We start from the raw sequence: 27,437 nt of genomic DNA on the forward strand, positions 1-27,437 counted from the left end.
AGCCCAGGGGTGCTAGGCCTATCAACTGCCAAGCCTAATGGTGCTGGGGCTCAGCCCTGGCAAGCCCCAGCACAAATTAAGCACTGCCAGCACAGCCAGGCTTGGGTCAGTGGCGATGCCGGGCAGCTCATATTGTCTCAATGCAGAGAGGGCAGGGGAGGAGGGCAATAGGAGCAGAGTTGGTCAGGGAGAAGGACTGGGGCATCTGTATCTACTCCCGGTGTCCTGTTTTCAGTTTAGGGAAATATGGTCACCCTAACTCTCTACCACACCACACAGCTCTCCTGTCTATATAGTAACTAGGCCAGAGTTTGCTTGGCTTATGAGCTCTGAAAGGGTCTCAACTGGAGGTGGTATAATGGACACAACCTATGGGCCAGATTCACCCACCCTTACTCACACTTAGTAGTACTTCATATATAATCCTGCTGATCAGTGGGACTACTTGCAGAGTAAGGCACTGCTCAGTGGTCTCTACAGATAACAACACAGGCCAAATTCTGCTATCTAAACACCTGCTGCAGGGCCAGATCCTCAAGATATAAATCAGTTCATGGAGCTTAGCCAATTTACACCAGCTGATGTGTGATTTATAAGGACTAAGGCCCAGGCCCTCAAAGGTATTTAGGCTCCTACCACTTCCAGCTGGTTATAAACTGACATATCTCTATGTGTGTTGTTATGTGTGTGCAGAGATCTTGGCTATGGCATAGTTGTTCTCCAAACTTGGTGCCTAGATAACAGTAAGAGACATATTAGAAACAGCTAGCTAGATTGGTGACAGTATTGACTATTGGATCTCCCTGCATGTATTTTAATGTCATATCTCTGTGTGTTCAATGTCAAATCTTGGTACATTCAACATTGGCAATGACTTTCTCTTTAGAAGAAGTGTTTTACTCACATAAATAATATATTTGTGTACAGGCCAGCGACTGCATCCTTGTCTTTTGAGTAACTAAGAAAACTCAGATGGCACATGAGACATACAGGAGGCCAGGATATGGTCTGTGTGATGATTCTCGTAGCTAAAACAGTGTAGTGTGCTCAGTCCTGGTCCCCGGCACAGCTAGTGAGGAAAGTCTGTGGACAGGGGAAAGACACATGGGGTTGCATGCATCCATATCTTTCTCTCCAGCCTGGGGATAGGGCTGCAGTAGCATCCGTTGCCTGATGCCAGAACATTTGCTGTCATCCCATCCGCAGATCCATCTTTATCAGGCTGGCCCAGTCTGGAAGTCATGGAGATGTATTCCTTAGTACATAGGAAGGGGAAGAGGTTACTCAACCTCCTTATGTCACCCCTCTTGCTGTAGCAGATTTCTACTGTGTTCAGGGCCTTCTGCAGCACGCACTTGGACTGTAGGATTTAGCTATTTATTTGTATGGTGGGGAAAAAGTATTCCATTTACCAAGGAAATTCTGATGATAAGTCCTTCACAGATTGAATAACAAGCCCCTAAATTCATTAAAATCAAATGAAACAGTGCTCAGCCAAACAAGTATACTCAGAAAACCTGTCCACAGTCCATGCATGTGATAGACCCAGAGGCAGCTCCAGAACTGCCCAGCTCAATTGCTGGAAGGGGAATCTGCCAGGGAACTAGATGCTGATGTCCTGGAAAAAGATCATCCATCCTGTTGCTTGGCATCCGGAGTCTGTGCCTGGCACCCCAGAATAAGGATAGACAAGGAGAAGAGGGCAGTGGGGGCAGGTTTCTACCCCAAATGGCCTTGTGAACAGGTGTTAAAATCCATAAACCAGTTGCTATAATATACATATTCAGACAAAACAAATTCATCATGGATTCCGCTTGATAGTTTTTTCCCCCTAATTGCGAGCTCATAGCATGCATTTGCATTATTGGCAGTTAACTGGAGCAGAGGGTTTTTGTAACAGTGTAAGCAAATGGGTTTGCACAATAACTTGTTTCACTGACTTGTTTGAAGCACCAGGGTGATTCCCTGCCATTTTTTAAAAATGTAATGAGATCTTTCTTAAGTGAATTTAGTGCCAGTGAAATAAATCAGAGTGAGAGCATTAGAGAGAGACTGAAATTATTGTATCAGCAGAACAGTACAGCCACTGCAGTGCGACTTTCCCTACAGATCCTAGCCCTAATCTGAGGGCTCCGGCTAAACTGCACTGTCCCCATAGGCTGAGGAGGAACCTGTTGACAGGACAGTGTGGTTAAGCTTATATTACCAGTGCCATTGCCTGTGCTGTACTTGTTCTGCAGGTAGAGAAGGTTAATCTCCCAGGCTGTAAATCCAGCACCTTTCATAAACAATAAACGCCCTAATCTCCCCTCCCCAATCAAATGGCTGACTCTTATTTATTTATCTATTTATTTATTGGAGTGATATGTGCTGGAACAAATCAAAAACCTCCCATTAAAACGCCTCATCTTGCTGTTCCTTTACAAAGGCACTTCAGGCTGCAGCCTCTGGCAGCTAGAGGGAAACAACTTCGACAGAACCCCAAAGGCTTTTTAAAAATTCTTGATTTGATGTGCTTATCAAAGTTTTGTTGAAATCTGTGCTGGGTGCATTTCTCTGCTGGAAGTTTCATCTCATTAAAAACCCACCCAGCTGTAAGCATCTGGTCAGCATAGTTCTGAGTAATCTGTCAATGAACTGTGCCTTATTACTTCTCATCTATGAGTGGAAATCTAGGCTAAAGTTTTCGAAAGTGGCTAGTGATTCTGGGTTCCTCCATTTTGTGTGTGTAGTGCAGGGGAGGGAGCGGAGCTGAACAAAATTTTGAAAAGTGCTCAGCTCAGCCCAGCTCCGATTTAGGCATCACAGGTAGTGGGTGGATTTTCAAAGTGGCTCAGTACCTTTCTGTTCTCTGGGAACTGCAGGGTGCTGGGCACTTTGTTTAGGTGCCTATAGAGAGCTGTGCATTTCTGAAAACCGGCTCCTTGAGCCTGATTTGAAGAGTCTGAGCATCTGCAGTGGCCATTGTTTCAATAGGTCAATATGTTGTGCCATGCCCATACCAGTCTCAAGTTAGTAGACCATGCTGGTATTCAGGGCATGATTACTGCCAAGATAAACTTTCTGTCCCCAACTGTGGGCCAAGTACTTGCCTCTATCTCCTTTTTCTGAAGTCATTCCCATAGTTATAGTACTCCCTAAGTTCAAGGGTCAAGTGACTTTTGCCTCCTGAAACATGACTGAGGCTTCACCCCTACAGGCCCACCACAGGGCCCTAGTAGGTCAGTACTCTAAACAGCTGTTTCTTCATCGAAGCACGGTCTGCAGAACCTTGGCCTGTTTGCAGCTTTCGAGACAGAACATAAAGGCAGAACTACACATCCTGCACTTGCCTGTCATTGAGTGTTTGAATGCGCATCTGTGTCTATTCTGTAACGAGCAATTAGGCCTCTCCGGTGTGGCATCCGCCAGGGAGGTATAGCCCAGGCTATTGTGCCATGGCTAGGGATCAGGTGACCCTAGCCCAGGGCAAGTAGCTAGTGGAGGATACCCCTTCAGGGATCAGCATCCAAAGGGAAGTCCAGGAAAAAGACCCAAATACTCTTCCAAGGTTCTTGAGCCCACATCGCCAGCCACTGGTGACTACAGAGCCATTAGATTGTTGCAGAGACCCTTAGGCCCAGCACCAGTTTTCTAATCATGATTCCTGAACCTGTATCAGGGGCTTTCCGATCCAGTCCTATCATTAGATACTCCTGAGCTGCGATTCCTACTGCATCAGCAGGCAAGTGACTTTAACCAAGATCCCCTAGGATGCAAGCTAGTTTTCTCAGGCTTGTATTCCTTCCCTTTGGGGCCTATCTTCCTGGGCCAGGCAATCCTGGGATCAGTTCCCCCCTCAGCAATCCAAAGGCTTCCTACGGGGGATCAACAGAAAAGAAGTCCCGCATGAAACTAAGGATAAGACCTGTGGCAGAAGGAGTCCTAATGGGTTAACGCTAAATCCTCTTGAGGCACAGCAAACCTCTCCCTGTCAGAGAGAGTTGTGCACATGAGAGCCAAAGGAAGGGCCTCCCAGGCACAAACTACTAAGATTACTCTGCCATCGTCTGACCCTGTGGGAGTAGGGGATTCATGTTCCCTTCCAAAGATCTTGGTCTCAAAGAAAACATCCTCAATGAAGCTAAGATGCCCCATCTCTTCTTGAGACTCCCTTGAGCCCAGGCACTCCAGGCAGAGGAGCTTTCCCAGGAGGAAAGAAACAGAAGGAATCTTTCTCCTCCTCCTCTTCATGGGAACAAGGTCAGCTATCTGAATCCGAGGTCCCCTGGCCTGACCAGATCAGCCATTCTGGACTGTGCAGCCTGCTACACTTCCAGTCCTCAGCCTTGTGGATATGGAGGTGGAGTTGTTCGTCTTAGCTTCTCCCTACCAAAGCTCCAAGAAGCTCTGCTTTCAAGGCTGATCCTTTTAAAGGGTCTGGGATGGTGGGAGGAATCTGTTTTCTGGTCTCATTGGCTGTGGGCGTCAACTCCAAACTCTCTTTTCTTGGCCACTATACAGTGAAGCAGAGGGGACAGCAGGAACCATACCTGTAATTACCCAGTTAAAGAAATGTTGCTCATGAAGGGTCTCACTGATTCAGCTGCTACGTTTGCTCAGTTACATCCACCTATTGGATAATAGAATTAGAAGAAAACGAAAGTGCTATGAAGAAAGGAAAGGGGTGGGATTAACCGGCCCATCTGAATCGTGTCTAGAAGGATTTGGCTCACAGGAGCTGACTGAGCTAAGCAATATTTTTTTTTTAAAGTGGAATCAGTGCTGGTGAGTGTTGGGGATGAATTAGCAGCAGTGGTGGCTGAATTCCCTGTGTCATAGGCACCAACTCCATGGGTACTCCAGCCTTGGAGCACTCACAGAAAAAATTAGTGGGTACATACCACTCACTGTCAGCCAGCTCTTCCCTCTCCCCTCCTCAGCACCTCTTACCCATCAGTGGCCCCACTGATCAACTCCTTCCTCTCCCTCCCAGTGCCTCCTGCCTACTGCAGTTGGCTGTTCCATGGCATGCAGGAAGCACTGGGGCGGAGGGGAGGCGTGCTGGGGTGGGGAATGGGCAAGAAGAGGTGGGGCAGAGGCAGGGCAGGGGCTTGGGGGAAAGGGTTGGCGTGGGGAGGGGACCTGGGGCGGAGAGGGAGTTGAGCACCCCCAGGGGCAAGTAGAAAGACGGCACCTGTTCCCCTTGTTACCCACAGAACAGAGATAGTCAGTAGAGCTTAGTTCCTCTGCTGAGATTGCTAGGCTCCCAGTTTTAGGATGGTGTTTTTGATCATGTGGATACATGTCTCTTAGGAAATAGACTGAGATCAGCAACCCATTTCACATAGATCAGTCAACAGCCGTCAGATGGTCACAGATTTGGGTTACTTCCACCGGAGGAAGGAATTGAAAGAGCTCAAAGTGATGGACTCCATTACCAGTCCCCTGAACTAGAAGCAAATACATGGTTTGCATTTGGGACCACAAGTGGCTGGAATGGCAGCAGTCCTGCACATGCCTGGCTTTAGATCAGGCCTGCACAACATATGACCCGTGGGCCGCATGTGGCCCGCGGAGCCTTACTGTGCGGCTCATGGGGGGATTCTAAATCCCATGCGCACGGCACTCTGCGGGCAGCCCAGAGCCCTTTAAATCTCAGCCGCAGCTGGGAATCAAAGGGCTCTGGGCTTCCCGCAGCCGCGGGGAGCCTGAGCCCTTTGATTCCCCTCGCGGCTGAGATTTAAAGGGCTCAGGGCTCCTCGTAGCTGCAGGCAGCCGAGAGTCCTTTGAATCCCGGCCGCAGCTCCAGCAGATGGGCTAGGGCTGGGATTTAAAGGGTTCGGGCTCCCCTTTGCGACAGGAGCTCTGGGACCTTTAAATCCCTGCCCTGGCCCCGCAAAGCTCAGGGTTCCCCCAGCCTCCAGAGCCCCAGGCCCTTTCATTTGCCCCTGAGGGCTCCCAGCCACCTCTTCAGCTGGGAGCCCCTGGCTGATTTAAAATCAAGTGTCACCTCCCCATCCCCAATCTTCCTTTTTGGCCCACAGCTGTTTTGGTGGGGCGGCACTGGAGAAGGAGGGTTTGTTTCTGCAGGGCTGTGCTGTGCTAGGGCGAGATGTTTCCGTGGGGCTGGGAGGTGCTGGGGGGGGTGTTTCCGTGGGGCTGGGGGGTTTCGGCCCTCAACTGTTTTCTTTGGAGTAATGTGGCCCTCCCGCTTTACGAGTTGTGCAGGCCTGCTTTAGATACATAGGCCCCAATTCATGGTGCTGTGAAGATGCACTGGTGCCGTGGTGAATCAGGATCTCAGACTGTAAACTCTTTGGGATTGGGAGCGACCCTCTCTTGCCATATGTCTGTACAGCATCTAGCAAAATGGGGAGTTGATCTGGTTAGAGCCTAAGTGCTACTGTAATATAAATAATAATGGTCTACTAATACTCCCACCTTACTTCTCCTAGTCTGAGTTCTCTTGCATGTACCCACACACATCTTTGTCTCCCTTTTGTCTTCCCACATCCTAACCACTTCCCTTCTCTCCGTAACTCCCAATTTAAAAAAATGTTGTAGTAAAGCAAGCACCTTCCATTCCTTTCTTCAGATGATTAAAGAACAAACAGTTGATTATGTAATTCATGCAAGAATGAAAAGGCCCCTTTCAAGATAGGGTAAAGCAAAAGATCCACTGTGAGCCAAAGAGCTAGAAAATAAACGCCTGCCACATCCGTCCCTCTGGTTTTCCTGTTCTACTTTACTTCCCAGCAATGCTCTCAAATTCAGTTTATTTTTCAGCGTGAGAGATAACCTGCTGCTTTAATTTGTTTGAGACACAAATAGTAGCTCTCTAAGGAGCCAGCTCCTTGTCTCAGTCTCTCTCAGAATCAGCCTTCATACGGTCACATGTGCTGCCTGTCATTCTCTTGCTGCCAATCCACTTTCTCTTCCTGCCCTCGCATTTGCTGTCAGCACTGGTTTTCAATACCACTGCTTCTGCATGGCGCACTGGCCCTCTAAATGTCTTCCGGGCAGTTTCAGTGTGGCCTGATGATCGCAGGCTTTCCATAACTGGGCCAGCAGCATGTGTGTTCTGTTGAGGGCTGCCACTTGGCCTGATGTTCCCAGTAGACTGGCCCAGAGTCCTGCCAGCCTAGCCTGCAGGGCCATTAAAGACTCTCAAAGAGATTTCGTTCATTGCACTGTCATGAAGAGAAGGAAAAGGTGAGAACTTGGGTTTCATGTTACTGTTTAATTGATTTAGTACCAGTGCTGTTGTGCAATATGTCCTATGATATACAAAAATGAAGACATTGCCTGCCCCAAAGAGCTCACTTTGTAAGACAGACATGTGGACAATGGGTCACACTAGGAAATCCCCAGACTCAGAGGATGCAGGGTGAAATTCAGTGATGTGTCTCTGCTTTAAGCCACCTTTGCACCTTGAGTTTGGGCTGCTCCAGGGGCCAAAACTCCTCCTGGTGTCACTTGGGCAGCCCACCCTAAACTGCCTTAGGGAAGAAGCATTGCTCAGAATCCTGCTAGTGTCATTCCTACCAGCCCCAGGCCCCACCCTAGGTTGGAGCTTGTGAGAGGCCCTCTGAAAGGGCTGCTTAGGATGGCCTTATGCATTGCCTGCTGTGGGAGAAATCTTCCTTGTACGGTTGTCAGTCTTACTCTCTGGGCTTGGCTACACTTGCAAATGTAGAGTGCTTTGAGTTAAACCAGCCTTCGAAGAGCACAGTAGGGAAAGTGCTGTAGTCTGTCCACACTCACAGCTGACAATGCACTGGCGTGGCCACATTAGCAGCTCTTGCAATGGCCACAGAGAGCAATGCATTGTGGTAGCTATCCCAGCATGCAGATGGCTGCAACATGCTTTTCAAATGGGGTGATGGTGGGGTGGAGTGTGACAGGGAGCGTGTTGTGTGTATGTGGGGGGAGAGAGGGTAGGTTTTCATGTCAGCATGCTGTCTTGTAAGTTCAGACAGCAGCAGACCTCCCCGTCCCTCCCCACCTCTCTCTCACACACAGCATTCCACAGTAATGGTTGCTTTTGTCTCGGAGCAGATAAGCTTGCCGACTGTCAAACGGAGCTTTCAAAGGGCATATCCTAAACATTGACAAGAGTGGCCACTTAGCTTAAGGTGATTATGGGACGTTTCCAGAGGCTGATCAGAGCGCAGTAATGCAACACCTCGTTCACACTGACACTCGGGTGCTCCAGTGGGGGCACATCAAACGTTATTCTACTCACCAAGTTGGAGTACCAGGAGCGCTCTAGCTGTGGGTCAGACGCTCTACATGCCTTGCCAGTGTGGACGTAATGAGCTAGTGCGCCCGGGGCTCCTTTAATGTTCTGTAACTCGCAAGTGTAGCCAAGCCCTTAGTGTTTAGGCATTTTCTCCTGTCCAAGTTCACTTCTGTTGGACATTGTGGAAGATGTTTTTTTTAAAAGGGGTTTGAATGCAGGGTGATTGGGACAGAGTGAGGTGGGGGCTTGGCTACACTTGCGAGTTACAGTTCATTAAAGAAGCCCCTGGGCTCATTAGCTCACTATCTGTCCACACTGGCAAGGCAAGTAGAGCACTCTGACTCCAGGGCTAAAGCGCTGCTGGTACTCCACCTTTGTGAGAGGAATAATGTTTGCTGTGCCTTGGCTACAACGCCCAGGCGTCAGTGTGAACAAAGTGTTGTGTTACTGCACTCTGACTGGCCTCTGGAAACGTCCCATAATCCCCTTAAGTCAAGTGGCCACTCTTGTCATTGTTTTGAACTCCTGTAGGAATGCGGAAATGCCCTTTCAAAGCTCCATTTCTGACAGCTGGCATGCAAGCTGTTACTGTGGAATGCTGTGTGTGTGAGAGAGAGGCAGGTGGGCTGAGGGAGAGGTCTGCTGCTGTCTGAACTTACAAGACCACATGCTGACATGCTCTCAGCCCCCCCAAAACCCACTGTCTCTGCTCCCCCCCACACACATCACACTCCCTGTCACACTCCACCCCACTCCTCCCATTTTAAAAGCACATTACAGCTACTTGCATACTGGGATAGCTTCCCATAATGCACCACTCCCAATCGCTGCAAGTGCTGCAAATGTGGCACGCCAGTGCTCTTGAAGCTGTCAGTGTGGACAGATTGCAGTGCTTTCCCTACTGCGGTCTAGGAAGGCTGATTTAACTCAAAACGCTCTACATCTGCAATTGTAGCCATTCCCTAAGAGTTTGTACATGGGAACAAAGGCTGTGCATGGTGAAGTGACCTTGGGGTGAATTCTGTTGGCCCAGCCCTGAAGACGTTTTGGAACTTTTTTAGGGCCTGCTCCCATTGACATAAATAGAAGTTTTGCCATTGTCTTTGTTGGGAGCAGTCCCTTCTCCTCCGGAGAAGAAAACTCAGTTGTTGAAAGTCCTTCAATAGCATCATGTACAAAGAAGAAAGAGACCTCTGCCTCGGACTGAAACGGCTTATTAAGCTTAAATACCTTCCATGTTTTATTTTATTGTCTATGGTCTGGACTAAGGCCCTCTGCAAAACATGGATCTTTCAGCAACCATTATCTGTTTTACATGCAAACTGGTGTATGTTTCCTGTGCCAGTTAAATCTGACATTTTATTTAAACCCATGGACACTGAACATAAAACACCACTACAGTAACAGAGACAAAGCAGAGAGGGATGATTTCTGCCCGGGCTAAATTACTTGGGATTGGGACTAGTGTAACTGAGGTCAGAATCTGGCCCTGCATGTAAACACTTCGGGAGATCATCCTGATTGTCCAACTTTTATGATTGTTATAACGAGTCTTATGGTATTGATGTTTTATTTAAACCCGCGGCTTCTGGAGACAAGTGAGAATCGTGGCTGCAGAGAAAAGGTTGAAAAATGCCCAAGTACTAAAGACTCAACAACCAGAAGGCAAGTAAAAAGAACCCCAAATTATTTTTATTGTTAAAAAGATTCATGATTTTAAGACAGTCTCAGCATTTTGGAAGCCTGATTTATGATTTTTGAATGTTTGAGGTTGGCAGTACTGGATGGTTTAGTTTGTTTTCCTTGCTTAGATTTTTTGACGTGCTGCAGTATACAGCTTATAGTCATAAAGCAAATCTAGGCTTGTTTTATGCAAAGCTCCCACTGATTAATGCATAGGAAATTTTGTGTGTGTGAGGTAGACAGGGTTAGGCTGCTACTGTGTTATTTTGTAGCAGAATGCGATATAATCATGTTAGAAATGAAAATTCTGTTCAATATAGATATATTTGGTCTATATCGGTATCAGCACAAATTCCAGAACAATTTACCTTGCTAATCTGACTGTCTTTTTTTGCCTTAAATTCACTCAGTTGAGTAATCTTTCCTTGTTGCTCTCTAAATATAGATATTCTGTACAGCAGATCATGCCTACTCTGAATGATCAAATGGTTAATTCATTAACATTTCATGGCAACTCTGCTTTTCTCTCCTCTGGGTACCAAAAAGAAAAAAAAAAGGAAAAAGAGAGAGAGAGAGAGAGTTTGCATATCAATGGCTATGAAGACATTGGGTTGAATTCTGTCCTGAGTTGCACTCATTTAGCCCTACTGAGGGCAGTGGAACTGATTCAGGGAAGAGTCACCAGTGAAACTGAGAGCAGAGCTTGGCTTGTTGAAAGCAAATGTCATTTTAAAATGTGTGTGGGGTGTGCTGTCAAATATTCAGTTATCTTTATCTTACTCTGAGTAATCAGGGTAAATTACTTTGTCTCATCCTTGGCTGCTTGTCTCTCCTGCGAAGACTGTACAGACTCGCCAACATGCTGTACACTGTTGTCATTATTTATTTGATGACAACCATGTGCTACAGACAGATGTGAAGATGAAGGATCTGATTCTCCACTAGCTTAAACTGGTGTAAGTCAAAAGGACACCTGCTGGTGTCTAGTCTGCATCAGTGTGAAACCAGTGGGAGTGGAGAATCAGGTTCAAGAGCACTGCTCTGAAGAACTTTTTAGCCTAGAAAGACAATATAGATGGGGAGTATTCAGACACAGGATGGAGTAATGGAAACTAGATAAGGCAGAGTGAACGAGACATGCAGTTTAGCTGATGTTTTTAGCAGTTCTCTCACTTTTGGATGGATTTTTATAAAGTAAAATAAATATTTTTACTCATTTAATTAGTAAGTGCTCATCTAGTTGGTAAACACCAGTCTGAGGAGATGACTAATGAGGATAAGCCTCCTTGAAGGAGCGAGTCTTAAGGAGAATGGAGGTATTTTTGCCTGAGGGCTTGTCTACATCAGAAAGTTGCAGCGCTGGTGAGGGAGTTACAGCGCTGCAACTTTGAAGGTGTACACATCTGCAGGGCATCACCAGCGCTGCAACTCCCTGTTTGCAGCGCTGGCCGTACTCCCGTTTTGTCTCGGGTGTAGAGGATCCAGCGCTGGTGATCCAGCGCTGGTAATCCAATGTAGACATTTACCAGCGCTTTTCTTGACCTCCGTGGAAGGAGGAAGCCTCTGGTAATCAAGCTGGTCTCATTTCCCGGTTTGCTCTCTCGTTCCCCGAAACGCCGAACAAGCAGGTCTCCTTCCCTGCGGTTTGCAGGGTGGCTCCGGGAAAGCGAGAGCAAACCGCGGCGAAGCTGGTCTCCTTTCCGGTTTTGCTCTCTCCGTTCCCGAAACGCCGAACAAGCAGGTCTCCTTCCCTGCGGTTTGCTGGGTGGCTCCGGGAACGCGAGAGCAAACCGCGGCGAAGCTGGTCTCCTTTCCCGGTTTGCCTCTCGTCGTTCCCCGAACCGCCGAGCAAGCAGGTCTCCTTCCCTGCGGTTTGCTGGGTGGCTCCGGGAACGCGAGAGCAAAACCGCGGCAAAGCTGGTCTCCTTCCCCGCTTGCTCTCTCGTTCCCGGAACCCCCGAGCAAGCAGGTCTCCTTCCCTGCGGTTTGCAGGGTGGCTCCGGGAACGCGAGAGCAAACCGCGGCGAAGCGGGTCTCCTTTCCCGGTTTGCTCTCTCGTTCCCGGAACCCCGAGCAAGCAGGTCTCCTTCCCTGCGGTTTGCTGGGTGGCTCCGGGAAAGCGAGAGCAAACCGCGGCGAAGCTGGTGTCCTTTCCCGGTTTGCTCTCGCGTTCCCCGAACCGCCAAGCAAGCGGTTCTCCTTCCCTGCGGTTTGCAGGGTGGCTCCGGGAAAGCGAGAGCAAACCGCGGCGAAGCGGGTCTCCTTTCCCGGTTTGCTCTCTCGTTCCCGGAACCCCGAGCAAGCAGGTCTCCTTCCCTGCGGTTTGCTGGGTGGCTCCGGGAAAGCGAGAGCAAACCGCGGCGAAGCTGGTGTCCTTTCCCGGTTTGCTCTCGCGTTCCCCGAACCGCCGAGCAAGCGGTTCTCCTTCCCTGCGGTTTACAGGGTGGCTCCGGGAAAGCGAGAGCAAACCGCGGCGAAGCGGGTCTCCTTTCCCGGTTTGCTCTCTCGTTCCCGGAACCCCGAGCAAGCAGGTCTCCTTCCCTGCGGTTTGCTGGGTGGCTCCGGGAAAGCGAGAGCAAACCGCGGCGAAGCTGGTGTCCTTTCCCGGTTTGCTCTCGCATTCCCGGAACCCCCCTTGAAGCCGCCCAACAGCGCTGCAGTGTGGCCACATCTAACACCACTTGCAGCGCTGGTTGCTGTAAGTGTGGCCACTCTGCAGCGCTGGCCCTATACAGCTGTACTAATACAGCTGTAACAACCAGCGCTGCAAAATTTTAGATGTAGACATGGCCTGAGGCAAGGAGGGAAGGCTTATTCGGCAGCATGGAAGCGTGCTCAGAACCAAGAGAAGGAGAAGGACACAAAGGGGAAGGTTTGTCATGCAGTATGAGTAGAGTCTGGGGACAGGAGATGGAGTGGAAAAAGCTAGGAGCAGATGGCAAACCTAAGCCAGGTTGTGCAGGGCTTAGAAGCAGGGACAGGAAATTTAGTTTGATGCAGATGGTGATGAGAAACTGGTGGTGATGGAATTTGAACAGAGGCTGGACACAGTCTGAGTAGTGGGCAAGGGGCATGAATTTTATGGTTGCATTTTGGACTGATTGAAAGGAGGGCTGAGGTGATGATTTAAGAAGCCAGAAAGGAGGAGACAGCAGCAACTGAAGCAAGAGGCAATCAAGGCCTGGACATGGTGGAAATTGAGAGAAGCAGGTGGACTTAGGAGTGATGATAGAGGAAAAACTGGCAGGATTAATGTCAGTAACAGTGTTCATGGTGGAGAAGGAGAAGTCGTGGATGTTGCCAAAAATAGCTGGAAGAGACTGGAGCTGACAACAGTAGACTAATGAAGGGAGTAAAGATAAAGGGAGAAAGAGATATCAAAAAGGCAGCCAGGATGCATATTTGGCTGCAGGGGATAATTTAAGTATGGAGAAGTAGCTTCCAGATCTATCAGCATAGTGCCGATTTAAGTAGTGTAACTGGATGAGGATTCTCAGGAGAAAGGTGCAGAGGGAGAAAAGGAAAGGCTCATGGACAGATCCCTGAGATACTCTGACAGAAAGAGTTGGGAATGGAAAGTGGAGCGGCTGAGAGAGACCCTGCAGAATCAAAGATAAGCAGAGAAACAGGAGAAGTCAGGCTCTCTGAATCCTAGAAGGGAGAGAGAGAAAGAGTTTTGAGGAGGATGGGGAAATGATGGACCATTTCAAAGGCCATAGACCAAGGAGCATCAGGATAGAGAGGAGGTCAGGCAATTTGGCCAGGAAAGTTCACTGATGACATTGAAAAGGGCTTTTTCACAGCAGACAGATGCTGATTGAAGAGGACTGGGGAGGGAGCTAGCGGAGAGGAAGCCTGGGCAGAAAATTCAAGGAGTTCAGCAGTGAAGGGAAAGAGGGAGAGGGGTAGTTGGATGGAAACTTCTTTGAGACAAGAGTCCACAGTGGTGTGCTTGATGGCAGGGGAAAGGAGTTAGGTGACAGAGAGTGCTTAAGAATGTGGGAGACATAGGTTGCAAAGAAACTCATGAATCAGGTGGAATGTAGTCAAGGTAGTAGGTGGTGCAGTGAGCAGAATAGAGTAGAAGATATGCTTCTAAGTTTTGTTAGCATTATGGCAGCCGTAAGAAATGTAAGCATAGTTACCCTTGATGTGGTTCTGTTCATGCTGGGGTAGATTGAATTTAAATCAAATTGAGTAAAATCATGATTTAAATCACTAGTCAGGAAGACTCGATTTAATCACGAGTTTCTACATAAAAGTGCATTCTTGTTGGTTGTTATAACCTTAATGCACATTCCTCACAACTCAGAGATAGATGTAGGTTTCATTTTTAAAAAGTACACACTATACATTTTTAAACAGTGATTTATTTTGAAAACTTTTCAATTAGTTTCACAGCTATATCAGAAACTGAATGATTGTTTGGTTATTTCATTTACCAAAGATAATTGAAGCAGATATTTATGAAGTAATTGGGAGTTGAACTATCTCTAATTCAACAGGTTAATCATTAATATTTGGAGGATTTTCTTGCTATGTTGTACTAGGAGGAGAACATCACCAGACAGACAAGTAAATTGTTTTATTTAAGTAAAATAACAACATTAAGTATTCTGGATTTTTTTCTCCAACAGCAAACATATAATATTTTAACAAAACAAGCATATGTCCCTCGCTTCTCACATTTATCTCCAGACTTCTTCTCCTTGTCCAGATCTATGGCAGATCTTCTATTCAGTGAACTTTTAAAAACCTTGCACTTTTAGAGAGAGGTAAGGGATTGACTCTGTGTACACAAATTTGCAGAGGGACAGTAGAGTGGAGGTCTGTTATTTCTCACCTCTATATATTTATTTATTTATTTAAAAACATTTTTGCTGTTAACAAGCATGTACCTCTGGAGACACAACTCCACAGTTTGAGAACTTAAAAACTGAGCATCTCTGATGGTATCTTCTAGACTGAGCACTGAGTCCCATTGGGTAGATAGAAAGATTAGCCTAAATAATCTATACAGAAGCCCGTGGAACCCCATAAGATTGGGTCTCTAATGCATGAGCTATTGGAACTCATTTACAAAACTTTTCTTAAACATTACATGAATATTGTCTCATACCATAGAATTAGAATGTATAATCCCTATTCCATGATGAGATATCTTTGAGCATTTGATCAAAATCCATTTCAAATAAAACAAATCGATTTATTTGATTTTTATCTACCCTGGTCATGCTCCAGCTAGATCGTCCTTTTACCGTATTAAGAACATCTGCACATATTGAGTCATGTTCTCTCTACCTATGTGGTGGTGATGGTACTCTACGAAACAATTATGTTCTGCATTAGAGGACTGTTATTTATGGGTTCAGTGAACTTCCATGTAAAAGGCTTCATGGACTTCAGATTGAATTGAATGCTGCCATTCAGATTGTTACAGATATTTGGATTTCTCAACCCTTTCTTTCAATAATACAATCTCCACATTTACTTCCTATTACTATTTTGTGGCCATACCTTGATTTATGCTCTTGCCAAATTTTATAAGCTAAGCAGGGTCAGGTCTGCTCAGTATTTGGATGGGAGTCCTCAACGGCTAAACTGGTGCAAGAAATGGTATTGATGATTCAGTAGATGGTACTTGTTCCTATCTTGGTGTTGTTGGCCTTGTGCTGTTGAATGACTGCCTTTCAAATGACATGTAAGCCCAAGGTTCAGGCCACTTATGACCATTCAAGATCCCAGTGTGTTTCTTAAGAGCATGGTGTTAGCCTTGGGATTATAGCCAAATTTCAATTTGGGCTCTGTCCAGACTAAGAAAAAAAGTTGCTTTTCTCAATGGTATTAGCTCAATCAGCCTATCTTAGCTCAATTGAAAACTCCATTAAATACCAATATAGACACAGTTTAACTGCTTTAGCTTGATTTTAGCAAGTCAAGGTATTGTCTAGGCAAGGCCTTTTAGGGACTGATACCTCACTTGAGTTGAACATTAATGCTTTATATATCCTGTGAAATCAGAGATTCCCCGGCTGTTTGAGATGATATAAATATTCATTCCTAACTCTAGAGATTAAAATCATGTCAGCTTAAAAAGGAGATTGATGCAGTGATGATGGAAATAAATTAGTAATCAAAATAATGTGATTTTATGAGCTTATGTTACATACCCTGTCAGGGTTAGAAATTAATTCTTTATGTCTTTATGGGCGAGGGTTTCCCAGCTTTCCACTGATATAGAGCAATAGTCTAAATTCCTGAGGGTTCACAGGGTGGCAGGCCTTCAACAATCACTGGTCCCTCAGTCTAACAGTGCTTTTGTGGCATTGAACTAGAACTGAATATAGTAAATCCTGAACCTCAGAGCTTTGAAGCTTTCAGTGCTTAGTTTTGAACCTACTGAGCCTCTGACAGCTGGAATTGCCGCCTGTGTTTGGTTCAAAGCACAGCTGTGCTTTCTTTTCATTTATGGTTAGGTTTAAGGCATATTTTTTTTCTGTGGCTTGTATAACTGAGCAGAATAATTGTGTTTGAAATTATGGTGTAGTATAAACCTTCCTGGTATGCTAGAAATAGCAGTGTTGCATTATATTGAAAATTTGTCCTGTGCAGCCCTTACCTGGGAGGCTGACCTTGGATACATTTTCCACAGTAAAGGACCAATCCTGCAAGGTGCAGAGCACCTCTTGAGAGATTCTAAGTGCCCGCAACTCTCAATTAAATCACTGGGAGTTGAATATGTTCGGCACCTCACCAGAAAGCACTCAGACCTGGCAGGAATGGGCCCTAAATCAGAAATGATGTGAATAAAAAAAGAGGTATGGATACTCAGTAGAAGCCACTCAGATCATTCAGCAAGATGCAATTCGTTATTCCAACATACAGCCAAAATGAGTCATGGCAGCAAGACTTTCACTGACTGGTTTATTGGCATTGAACATCCCATTTTTGTTTCTTATAGGCCCCCTCTCTGCTTGTTACAACCCCAGTAGCCCTGTTCAGATACTGGAAGACATTGACTTTCTTTATCAGGACCATCAACTGTTTGCCAGCAGGCTTGATGTTCCCAGTTAACAGCAGAGGCAGTCAGTGGTGCTAAAAATAAAGCTGGTAAGAAAGCAACCGACACGTTCACACCTGCCTGTAAAATTAACTCCAGTTTCTTTTTTCTGTTATCGACTCCTTGAAGAGAAGTTTAAAGTTTCTTCAGAATGATCTGTAAAAACTTAAGAAAATCATCAGCCAAATCTTGATTCCCATTGAAATCAAGAGAAATGTTGCCATTTACTTTAGTGAAAGATCTGGATTTGTTCCTTTGTCATTTTCACCCAACACAACGTATCATGTTACACTGCAGTACTCAATTGCTCTTCACTGGACCGTTAGACCAAGGTGGATGAGACTCTGCTTAGGGAATAGGACTGCAAGAATCCTATGAAAATAAACACAGATCAGTCCTCTTGGGTCAAGTTTTCAAAAATAGGCAACTATTTTTTGTCTCCAAAATATAGAACTTAGGGTGCAAATGGATGACTGGCTAGGCAGGAGCTGTAGAGAGACCTCCATTATAGGGATGATGTCCTTAGCTTCTATTTGCCAGAAGCTGGGAATGGGCAACAGGGCATGGATCACTTGATGATTACCTGTTCTGTTCATTCCCTCTGGGGCACCTGGCATTGGCCACTGTTGGAAGACAGGATACTGGGCTAGATGGACTTTTGGTCTGACCGACTATGGCCATACTTATGTTATGTTTTCTGCTTATGTATTATAACTTGCTTTCTTTACTGTGATCTTGTCATTTGCCACCTCCTATGGGTTTTTCCTCATTCACATGTGTATATTGTCATAACCTTGATTGAGAACTCTTAGGCGAAAGAATATTTTTACAGTGTGTCAGCATGATGGGGCCCTGATTATTGGCAGTGGTTTCTAGATGCTACAGTAATATAAATCAATGATAATAACAGATGTAAATGAAAAATAGGCAACTGCTGGGTACTGGTTAGGTAAATGCACATGCACGTATCCAACTGAGCACATAAATGGATGTTTTTGCATCTGCACGTTTTGCAGGCTCTTGGCCCTTCATTATTTTGCAGATTTAGATGGAATTTATCCCTTTGCAAAGTGTGAAAATGTTTACATTTTAGTGATTTTTACATATGTGTTCTCTGCATTCAAGCCCTGATCCAGCAAAGCACTTAAGCAGGTGTGTAACTTTTATCAGGTTAAGTAGTTCCATTGACTTTAACTAAATGGACATTGTGTGATCGAAGCACTTCCTGGCAGTGATAAGACCCTGCATAGGCAGATAATGTCCTCTGAAGGACTTTGCAGAGTGTGTGACATGACTGTAGTGAAACTGCATGGTATCCACTCTCCCCTGGAAACCCGACAGTCATCTTTAAGGCTTTGCCACAAAAATGTTAATAGAAGTGACCTATTTTCATAGTGGAGAGCTGAGGATTTTTCTTTTCTATCCAGCATCCAATTTGTATGTAAGTGATCACACAGTGTGAGCATAACAGATGAAACCTCAGGGAGGTACCAAACCCCGAGAGAACATTTGTTTTTTAATTACTTTCACATGAATTTTTTAAAATACTTATTAAAAACTGCTATGAGAAACTGCAGGCTTCAGAAATAACATTTCCAAGAGTGACCTCAAAAAAATGAAAACAGAATGGTGCTTCCTTGTTGCCTAACAATTTGTGATGATTATATCCAACTCCTGAGGATTTGATTCTAATCTCGTTTACACCCATGTCTCTAAGGAGTAACTTCATTGGTCTCGATGGAGTTACACCCCTGTGGAACTGGTGCATGGTAAGTGAGGGGGCAGCAAGTCCTGGTGAGATTGTGTAAATAGAATTATTGCTTTGCTGCAGTCTAGGAAATTCAGGGAAGACCCCAGCTACGTATTTCACTTTTTGCAATTCATTAGCTGCAACTTGTTTCCAGTAGAAAACTAGGTGAGTGGGTTCAAGTGTTGGAAAAGTGGACTGGAATCAGTTCAGACAATAGTCAGTATTTTGCACAATCTGCGCAACCTTATTGAAGTCAATGAGTTTCACAGCGTACAAATTAATGTGGTATTGGCCCCACTCAAATACAGTACTTGGAGATTTGTGACTTTTCCTTAGCTCCCGTCCTCCTGTGGCTCAGGATATTGTTCTATCCTTTTTATTTTCTGTGTCATTTGTGGAATATATTTTATCTAATCGGCCTAGCTGTGATATTTCTAAGGTGCCTGACACCTGGGAATAGAGCAGCCAAGGTACTGTATAAGCAGGTCTGATTTACGTAGCAGTGCATCTGTCACCCTATCATCTTGTTAGAACTGACATGTCAAAATTACTGTTAATCATTTAGGGATAGCATAGATAGTTAGAAATAAATCAAATTACTGGACTAAGATAGCCAGATTCTGCTCTTAATTACACCAGTACAACCTCATTATTTTTAATAGCATTTCAGAGTTTTCCCAAGGTTATCCTGCATTGTTTGGTAAGGAGGAGAGGAAGCAGGGTACTATAGTGTAAAAGGATTAGATGATTTCTCAGCAGTTGCCAACCTTAAATAACGGTGTCATCAGAAAATATAAATCCTGACTTTCTTCTGTTCTATGTTTAGTTGAGGACCCTCTTTGCAACTTCCACCCTCCAAACTTCCTTGGGATCTCAGAGGTGGAAATGAGAGGTTCAGAGGATGTTGCAGCTGGAACAGTATTACAGCGATTGATCCAGGAGCAGCTGAGGTATGGCAATCCAAATGAGAACATGAATCTGCTGGCAATTCAGCACCAGGCCACAGGGAGCGCAGGACCATCCAACAGCACTACAAGCACACTTTCTTCCACAGAAAACCTCACACAAGAAGACCCACAAATGCTCCAGCAGTCAGCACGCCAGGAACCTCAGGGGCAAGAACATCAGGTTGACAATACTGTGATGGAGAAACAGTCCAGGGCCACACAGCCTCATCAGAACAATGAAGAACTACCAACTTATGAGGAGGCGAAGGCCCAGTCCCAGTTTTTTAGGGGCCAGCAGCCAGGTGCTGTTGGCCCAAGTTTTTACATTGCAGGAGTGTCCAGTCAGAAATCGAGAACGGAAGGGAGACCAACTGTGAATCGGGCCAACAGTGGGCAGGCTCATAAAGATGAAGCACTTAAAGAACTTAAGCAGGGTCATGTCCGATCTCTAAGTGAGAGGATAATGCAGCTATCCTTGGAGAGAAATGGTGCTAAGCAACACCCTCCTACCTCAGGGAGTAACAAAGGCTTCAAAACTGGAGGACCCCCACCCACTCAGTCTTCTGGCAAAGGAATGGATCCCAGAGGTCCCCCGCCTGAGTACCCTTCAAAGCCAAGCAGATGGGTGTCACCAGTCAGCAAGACTCAGGAACACGGGTTGTTTTATAATGACCAGCACTCGGGGATGATGCAGATGCTCAAACCCTCCTACCCTGCTCCGCTGCCAGCAAGAACAGAAGGAGCAGTTGTCAGATACCAGCCTCCCCCAGAATATGGTGTGACAAGGTAATTCTAGCTCCTGGCCTTTGACGTCCTTGCTTTTGTAAATACTCTTTGGCTGTGAACTTTTTTTTTAAATTGACATTGTTGATGCTTTTAAGCAAACAGGCCAACTCTCTTAACCCGGCTTCTTAGCTTTGAGGGTGAACTCCATCAACTCCGTAACGCTAGAAAACCAAGTGGGTTCATCTGTGGGCATTTTTTCCCGTTAAACAACTTGAACTAAGGAATCAAATTGCACCAGACTTTCCCACAGACTTGGAAATATGCTGTGTAGGTCATAAATAACTCTTTTCTGAAGGGATAAATGAAAGTACAGTTGTACAAGCCCTGATCCTGTGCCCATTGACATCAATGGAATAACTCCAGTTGGCTTGTGCGGGTTCTGGTCCTATATAAACAAAAATGGGTCTGATTCCCATTGCACTAGGGCCATTTATACAACTGGCAGTGCAAAAGAGCCACAAAATGGATGTAAATATAATTTACTCCCATTTCAAGGCCCTTTACACTGGAAGAATGGTGTAAAGTGGCCTTAGTGTAAATGGGAATCAGGCCCCATGGTTATAACACTGATGATATATTTAGATACAGTGGACTATATTCTGCTCTCAGTTACAGTGGCATAAATCTGGATTAACTCCACTAAAGTCAATGGAGTTACTCTGGATTTGCACTGCTGTAACTGAGAGCAGAATTGGGTCCAATATTCTGATTATCTCTGAGCTCTAAAGTTCTTCAAAAACTAATATTGTATTTAGAAGTTCTTCAGTTTCTTAATTCCTATTAATTTCACTTTATGCATAAATGTAAAAGTATCTGGATATATTTATACAATTGAATTATAGTAGAAAAAACATCAATTAGATATGCAATTCTTCATCATTAATCTAATACCAAGCTGTACAGATGTCCCCATTTTAATGTAGGTTATTTGAAGCAACAAAGCTATAGGTCACCACCATAGGTAGTTAGAGGTGCCATAAACTTTCTAACACTTACTATGGTTCAGCTTCTAAATTAAAGGGCACAGTGCTACCTTTTTAAAACCCTATTTGTCAATTGTTTATAGTTCACAAGTAAGAAAAATAAATGCTTTGGGCTGAGATTTGGCCTAAAAAAATTTAGTCAAGGAGTATTAAAGAAAAATGAAATAGTGTGTTGGTTCTTTTTAAATGAGAGTGTGAAACATAACAAAAACATAAACCCAAACTCTGTGAGGTAACAAGTTACCTGCTTATTTCAGGCTGTTCTCATTGTGTGTGAATTTCACTCAGAGGGTAAAATGCTGTCTTGTGCAAAGGGCCCTGTGTGTCTCTTATGTTCCACTGAAATCCTCACAAGTGGGCTTATGTGGCGCGTAATCCCTTGTGCTGACCTTCTGCACAGGGGTGAGTTTCACTCAAAGTGCATAAAAAGTCATCTGAAAATGTTACCTTCTGTGGACTGACTCCTGAGAGTTAGTGGAAACCAGTTAAGCATCACAGCACCTACTGAATTCTCATGCTCCTGTCTGAAGGTGGAGCTTGGCTTTGACTATGCCTTAAACAATGAGGCTTCCACCATTCCTTGGGGAATTATCCCATAGTCCAATGGACCGCACAGTTAGGACATTTTTCCTGATATGTATAACCTCTGTTTCACCCCATGATTCTTAGCAATTGGTCTCCCCGAACAACATCTCTCCATCCTCCTTTTATCTGGAGGACTTTAAAAATCCACATATTTGATGATGTGTTAATATTTTCCATGTTAAAAGCGGTCTAATTAGGTATTTATAGACCCATAAATCCTTGAAGCTCCTTTAACTCCCAGTGCAGAGTTCCTCCTCTTTCCTCAGCGCTGGCCCACAGTAAAGCTGGAGTATGGTCTGAATTCCCAGGCCCAGCTCTGCATTTCTGATTTTTTTTTTTTTTTTTGGAAAGCAGAAATCAGAACATGAAGATTTCATTATTGTGAGTGTTTGAAATACTGTAGGTAACTTGTTTGTTTGCAAAATGGGAGCTGGTAAAGATGATTGCTCATTCAAATAGTACAATGGTTGTAGAAATTGATTAAATAAAATCTGATCCTGCCAGGTGGGGATGCTCAGGATCAGGACCTTGCCGCTTTATTTGCAAGCACGAGCCTGCACTGGTGGCCTGCCGGTCTTCCCTTACACATGTTTAGACTTGGGAACATTTATTTGAATTCCGCCAGCTAAACATTTGTTTTGGATACCAGCATTAGCTCTCCGGAGTGTGTGTAATTTTTCAGCTGAAAATTCTGCTTATAAGAGCCAAGTGAAAATCCCTGTTGATGATAAGAAACAGCTATATGAGAATGGGAAATGAAGATAATGAGCTCACGTTCAGGTTCTATTCTCAGGAAGCATAACAGGATTCCAGCTGTGATTCATTATGTTAACAAACATTGCAGACACCAAATGGATTAATCTCCACATAAAAGGGTGATGGCTTGATTTTTATAGCTCATGAAAAATGCTGATTCAATAACCAAGGAGCTTGTTCTGCTGAGTCTTTTAAAATATTTTTTGGGCAAGATCCTGTATACTAAGCCTCAGAGCTTACTCCAGTATATGTGGCAGAGCTTCATTGAATTCTGTGTCAAAGTGGGAATGATACAGTGAGGTTAATTGATTGTGAAATTGTTTGGGCCCAGTTTGTGAACTCCTTACTGCTTACCAGTGAGCAGGTACTCTTACAAGTAGTCCCACTGATTTCAATGAGACTGCTCATTTGGGTAGCATAAGAATGGCCATTCTGGGTCAGACCAATGGTCCATCTAGACCAGTCTTCCAACAGTAGCAAATGCCACATACTTCAGAGGGAATGAATGGAACAGGGCAGTTCTCAATGATCCATCGTCCCCTGAAGTCCAGTCCCAGCATCTGGCAGTCAGAGACTTAGGGACACCCAGAGGCTAGGGTTGTATACCTGACCGTCTTGGCTAATAGCTATTCATGGACCTATCCTCATTAACTTATATAATTCTTTTTTGAACCCTGTTATACTTTTGGCCTGCATAACATCCCTTGCTAACAAGTTTCACTGGTTGATGGTGCATTTTGTGAAGAAATACTTCCTTATGTTTGTTTTAAACCTGCTGTCTATTAATTTCATTGGGTGACCCCTGGTTCTTGTGTTATGTGAAGGGGCAAATAAATAACACTTCTCTATTCACTTTCTCCATACGATTCATTTTATAGACCTCTATCATATCCCCTCTTAGTCATCTCTTTTCTAAGCTGAACAAGTCCCAATCTTTTTAACCTCACCTCGTATGAAAGCTGTTCCATACCCCTGATCATTAATTTTTGCCCTTCTCTGTACCTTTTTTAAGATGGGGAAACCAGAACGGCACACAATATTCAAGGGGTGAGCATACCATCAATATATATAGTGGAATTACGATATTTTCTGTCTTATTATCTGTCCTTTTTCCAATGGTTCTTAACATTCTGTTAGCTTTTTTGACTGCCACTGCACATAGAGCACATGTTTTCTGGTTCTATCTATATGATATCTGAGCTTTTCTGGAGTTTATTTTCTGTGTGTATTATTCCTTCTGGCAGTGTTTAAACAGTCACCATCTCTGTCACTGGCAGATAATGGTTCAGGAACAGTTTGAACTACTATATTCTTGTATCTGGATTTGTTACAGTTTATTTGCTTTTACACATAGACTGTGTATGTCATTCTTTCTGGTACTTCTGATACAGCTCCCCTTTGAAATGACAGTTTATGGTCTGTTTGGCAACAGGAGAAACTTTCAAAATGAGGATTCAGCCTTGGGCTAATGTGGCACTGATTTGGTAAACGTCACTCTGACTTTGGGCCATTTTATCTTCCATGTCTTTTGCTACAGTCTTCACTGACACAGTGATATCCCACAGCTCAGGATTATGTAAAATCAGCATCTGTCAGCAAATGGCTGGCATCTCTAACCACACACCAAATAGTTCCTCGAACCATCATTCAGATTTGTTCCAAATTGGCTTGGCTTCTTCAGTTGTGCCACATGCACACTTGTGATCTTGGCAGGCTGCTGATTCCACTTATGAATCTATGTGCATAGGTTTTCCTTCCCACAGGTCTCAGAAGGGAATGCTACTTTTTTGTTATGCTACACCATAAGCATCAACAAACTGCTGTAGTCTTTCAATGCATGACTATCAGTCCTCACAGGATTCGTCATAGGAAATCCATTTCATTTCTTGGCCCACAATGATCCTGATTAAAATAAAGCATCAGACAATTGCTCCTCATCCCAATTTGTTCATTGTTCCGAGAGTGTTGTTGTAAATTAATTATCTAGATATCCCATCCATGTCACTAATGTGTAGCATCAGAAGATGCAGTGGAAGATAATCATGAACAAACCAGATTAACAGCAAAAAATAAATAAATAAATACAGAAGAGCATTCTCTAACTTGTTATATCTAAACTAAGGCTGTCGATTAATCGCAGCTAACTCACACGATTAACTAAAAAGAATCAATCATGATTAAAAAAATCAGTTGCGATTAATCACAGTTTTAATCACACTGTTAAACAATAGAATACCAATTGAAATGTATTAAATACTTCCATGATAAAGAGTTTTCACTACAGTACTTGTATGAGGTGAATTGAAAAATACTATTTCTTTTGTTTATCATTGTACAGTGCAATTTTTATAATAAAAATAATAGTATAATGTGAGCACCGTACACTTTGTATTCTGTTGTAATTGAAATCAATGCAACTTACAAATATAGATTTTTTTTGTTACATAGCTGCACTAAAAACAATGTAAAACTTTAGCGCCTACAATCCACCCAGTCCTACTACTTGTACAGCCAATTGCTCAGCCAAACAAGTTTGTTTACATTTACGGGAGATAATGCTGCCCACTTCTTATTTACAATGTCACCTGAAAGTGAGAACAAGTGTTCATATGGCACTTTTGTAGCCAGCGTTGCAAGGTATTTACATACCAGATATGCTAAGCATTCATATGCCTCTTCATGTTTTGGCCACCATTCCAAAGGATATGCTTCCATGCTGATGACGCTTTGAAAAAAGTAATGCGTTAGTTAATTTTGTGACTCAACTCTTTGGGGGAGAATTGTATGTCTCCTGCTCTGTTTTACCTGCATTCTGCCATATATTTCATGTTACAGCAGTCTTGGATGATGCCCCAGCACGTTGTTCATTTTAAGAACACTTTCACTGCAGATTTGACAAAACACAAAGAATGTACCAATGTGAGATTTCTAAAGATAGCTATAGCACTCGACCCAAGGTTTAGGAATTTGATGTGCCTTCCAAAGTCTGAGAGGGATGAGATGTGGAGCATGCTTTCAGAAGTCTTAAAAGAGCAGCACTCTGATGCGGAAACTACAGTACCCGAAGCACAAAAAAAAGAGAAAAAAAAATCAACCTTTTTCAGGGGGTATCTGACTCAGATGATAAAAGTGAACATGTGTCAGTCCACTCTGCTTTCGATCATTATCGAGCAGAACCCATCATCAGCATGGATGCATGTCCCCTGGAATGGTGATTGAAGCGTAAAGGAACATATGAATCTTTAGTGCATCTGGCACGTAAATATCTTTTGACGCTGGCTACAACAGTGCCATGTGAACGCCTGTTGTCCCTTTCAGGTGACATTGTAAACAAGAAGCAGGCAGCATTATCCCTGAAAATTTAAAGAAATTTGTTTCTGTGAGTAATTGGCTGAACAAGAAGTAGGACTGAGTGGACTCATAGACTCATAGACTCTAGGACTGGAAGGGACCTCGAGAGGTCATCGAGTCCAGTCCCCTGCCCTCATGGCAGGACCAAATACTGTCTAGACCATCCCTAATAGACATTTATCTAACCTACTCTTAAATATCTCCAGAGTACTCCACAACTTCCCTAGGCAATCTATTCCAGTGTTTAACTACCCTGACAGTTAGAAACTTTTTCCTAATGTCCAGCCTAAATCTCCCTTGCTGCAGTTTAAGCCCATTGCTTCTTGTTCTATCATTGGAGGCTAAGGTGAACAAGTTTTCTCCCTCCTCCTGATGACACCCTTTTAGATACCTAAAAACTGCTATCATGTCCCCTCTCAGTCTTCTCTTTTCCAAACTAAACAAACCCAATTGTTTCAGCCTTCCTTCATAGGTCATGTTCTCAAGAACTTTAATCATTCTTGTTGCTCTTCTCTGGACCCTCTCCAATTTCTCCACATCTTTCTTGAAATGTGGTGCCCAGACTGGACACAATACTCCAGTTGAGGCCTAACCAGCGCAGAGTAAAGCGGAAGAATGACTTCTCGTGTCTTGTTTACAACACACCTGTTATTGCATCCCAGAATCTCGTTTGCTTTTTTTGCAACAGTATCACACTGTTGACTCATATTAAGCTTGTGGTCCACTATGACCCCTAGATCTCTTTCTGCCATACTCCTTCCTAGACAGTCTCTTCCCATTCTGTATGTGTGAAACTGATTGTTCCTTCCTAAGTGGAGCACTTTGCATTTATCTTTATTGAACTTCATCCTGTTTACCTCAGACCATTTCTCCAATTTGGCCAGATCATTTTGAATTTTTACCCTGTCCTCCAAAGCAGTTGCAATCCCTCCGAGTTTGGTATCGTCTGCAAACTTAATAAGCGTACTTTCTATGCCAACATCTAAATCGTTGATGAAGATATTGAACAGAGCCGGTCCCAAAACAGACCCCTGCGGAACCCCACTTGTTATACCTTTCCAGCAGGATTGGGAGCCATTAACAACTACTCTCTGAGTACGGTTATCCAGCCAGTTATGCACCCACCTTATAGCAGCCCCATCTAAATTGTACTTTCCTAGTTTATCTATAAGAATATCATGCGAGACCGTATCAAATGCCTTACTAAAGTCTAGGTATATCACATCCACCGCTTCTCCCTTATCCACAAGGCTCGTTATCCTATCAAAGAATGCTATCAGATTAGTTTAACACGATTTGTTCTTTACAAATC

General features: G+C 44.3%; 1 protein-coding gene across 1 annotated transcript in view; it reads left to right on the plus strand.

Moving 5' to 3' along the window:
• Nucleotides 1-27,437, plus strand: part of AMOTL1 (angiomotin like 1) — a 108,134-nt gene that overhangs the window by 15,570 nt on the left and 65,127 nt on the right. The window contains 3 exon segments of the mRNA XM_030559832.1: nt 16,869-16,967; nt 16,970-17,017; nt 19,544-20,450. Coding sequence (XP_030415692.1) covers nt 16,869-16,967; nt 16,970-17,017; nt 19,544-20,450 — 1,054 coding nt within the window.

Source organism: Gopherus evgoodei, chromosome 1, assembly GCF_007399415.2.
Source record: "Gopherus evgoodei ecotype Sinaloan lineage chromosome 1, rGopEvg1_v1.p, whole genome shotgun sequence".
In the NCBI taxonomy this organism is placed as follows: domain Eukaryota; kingdom Metazoa; phylum Chordata; order Testudines; family Testudinidae; genus Gopherus; species Gopherus evgoodei.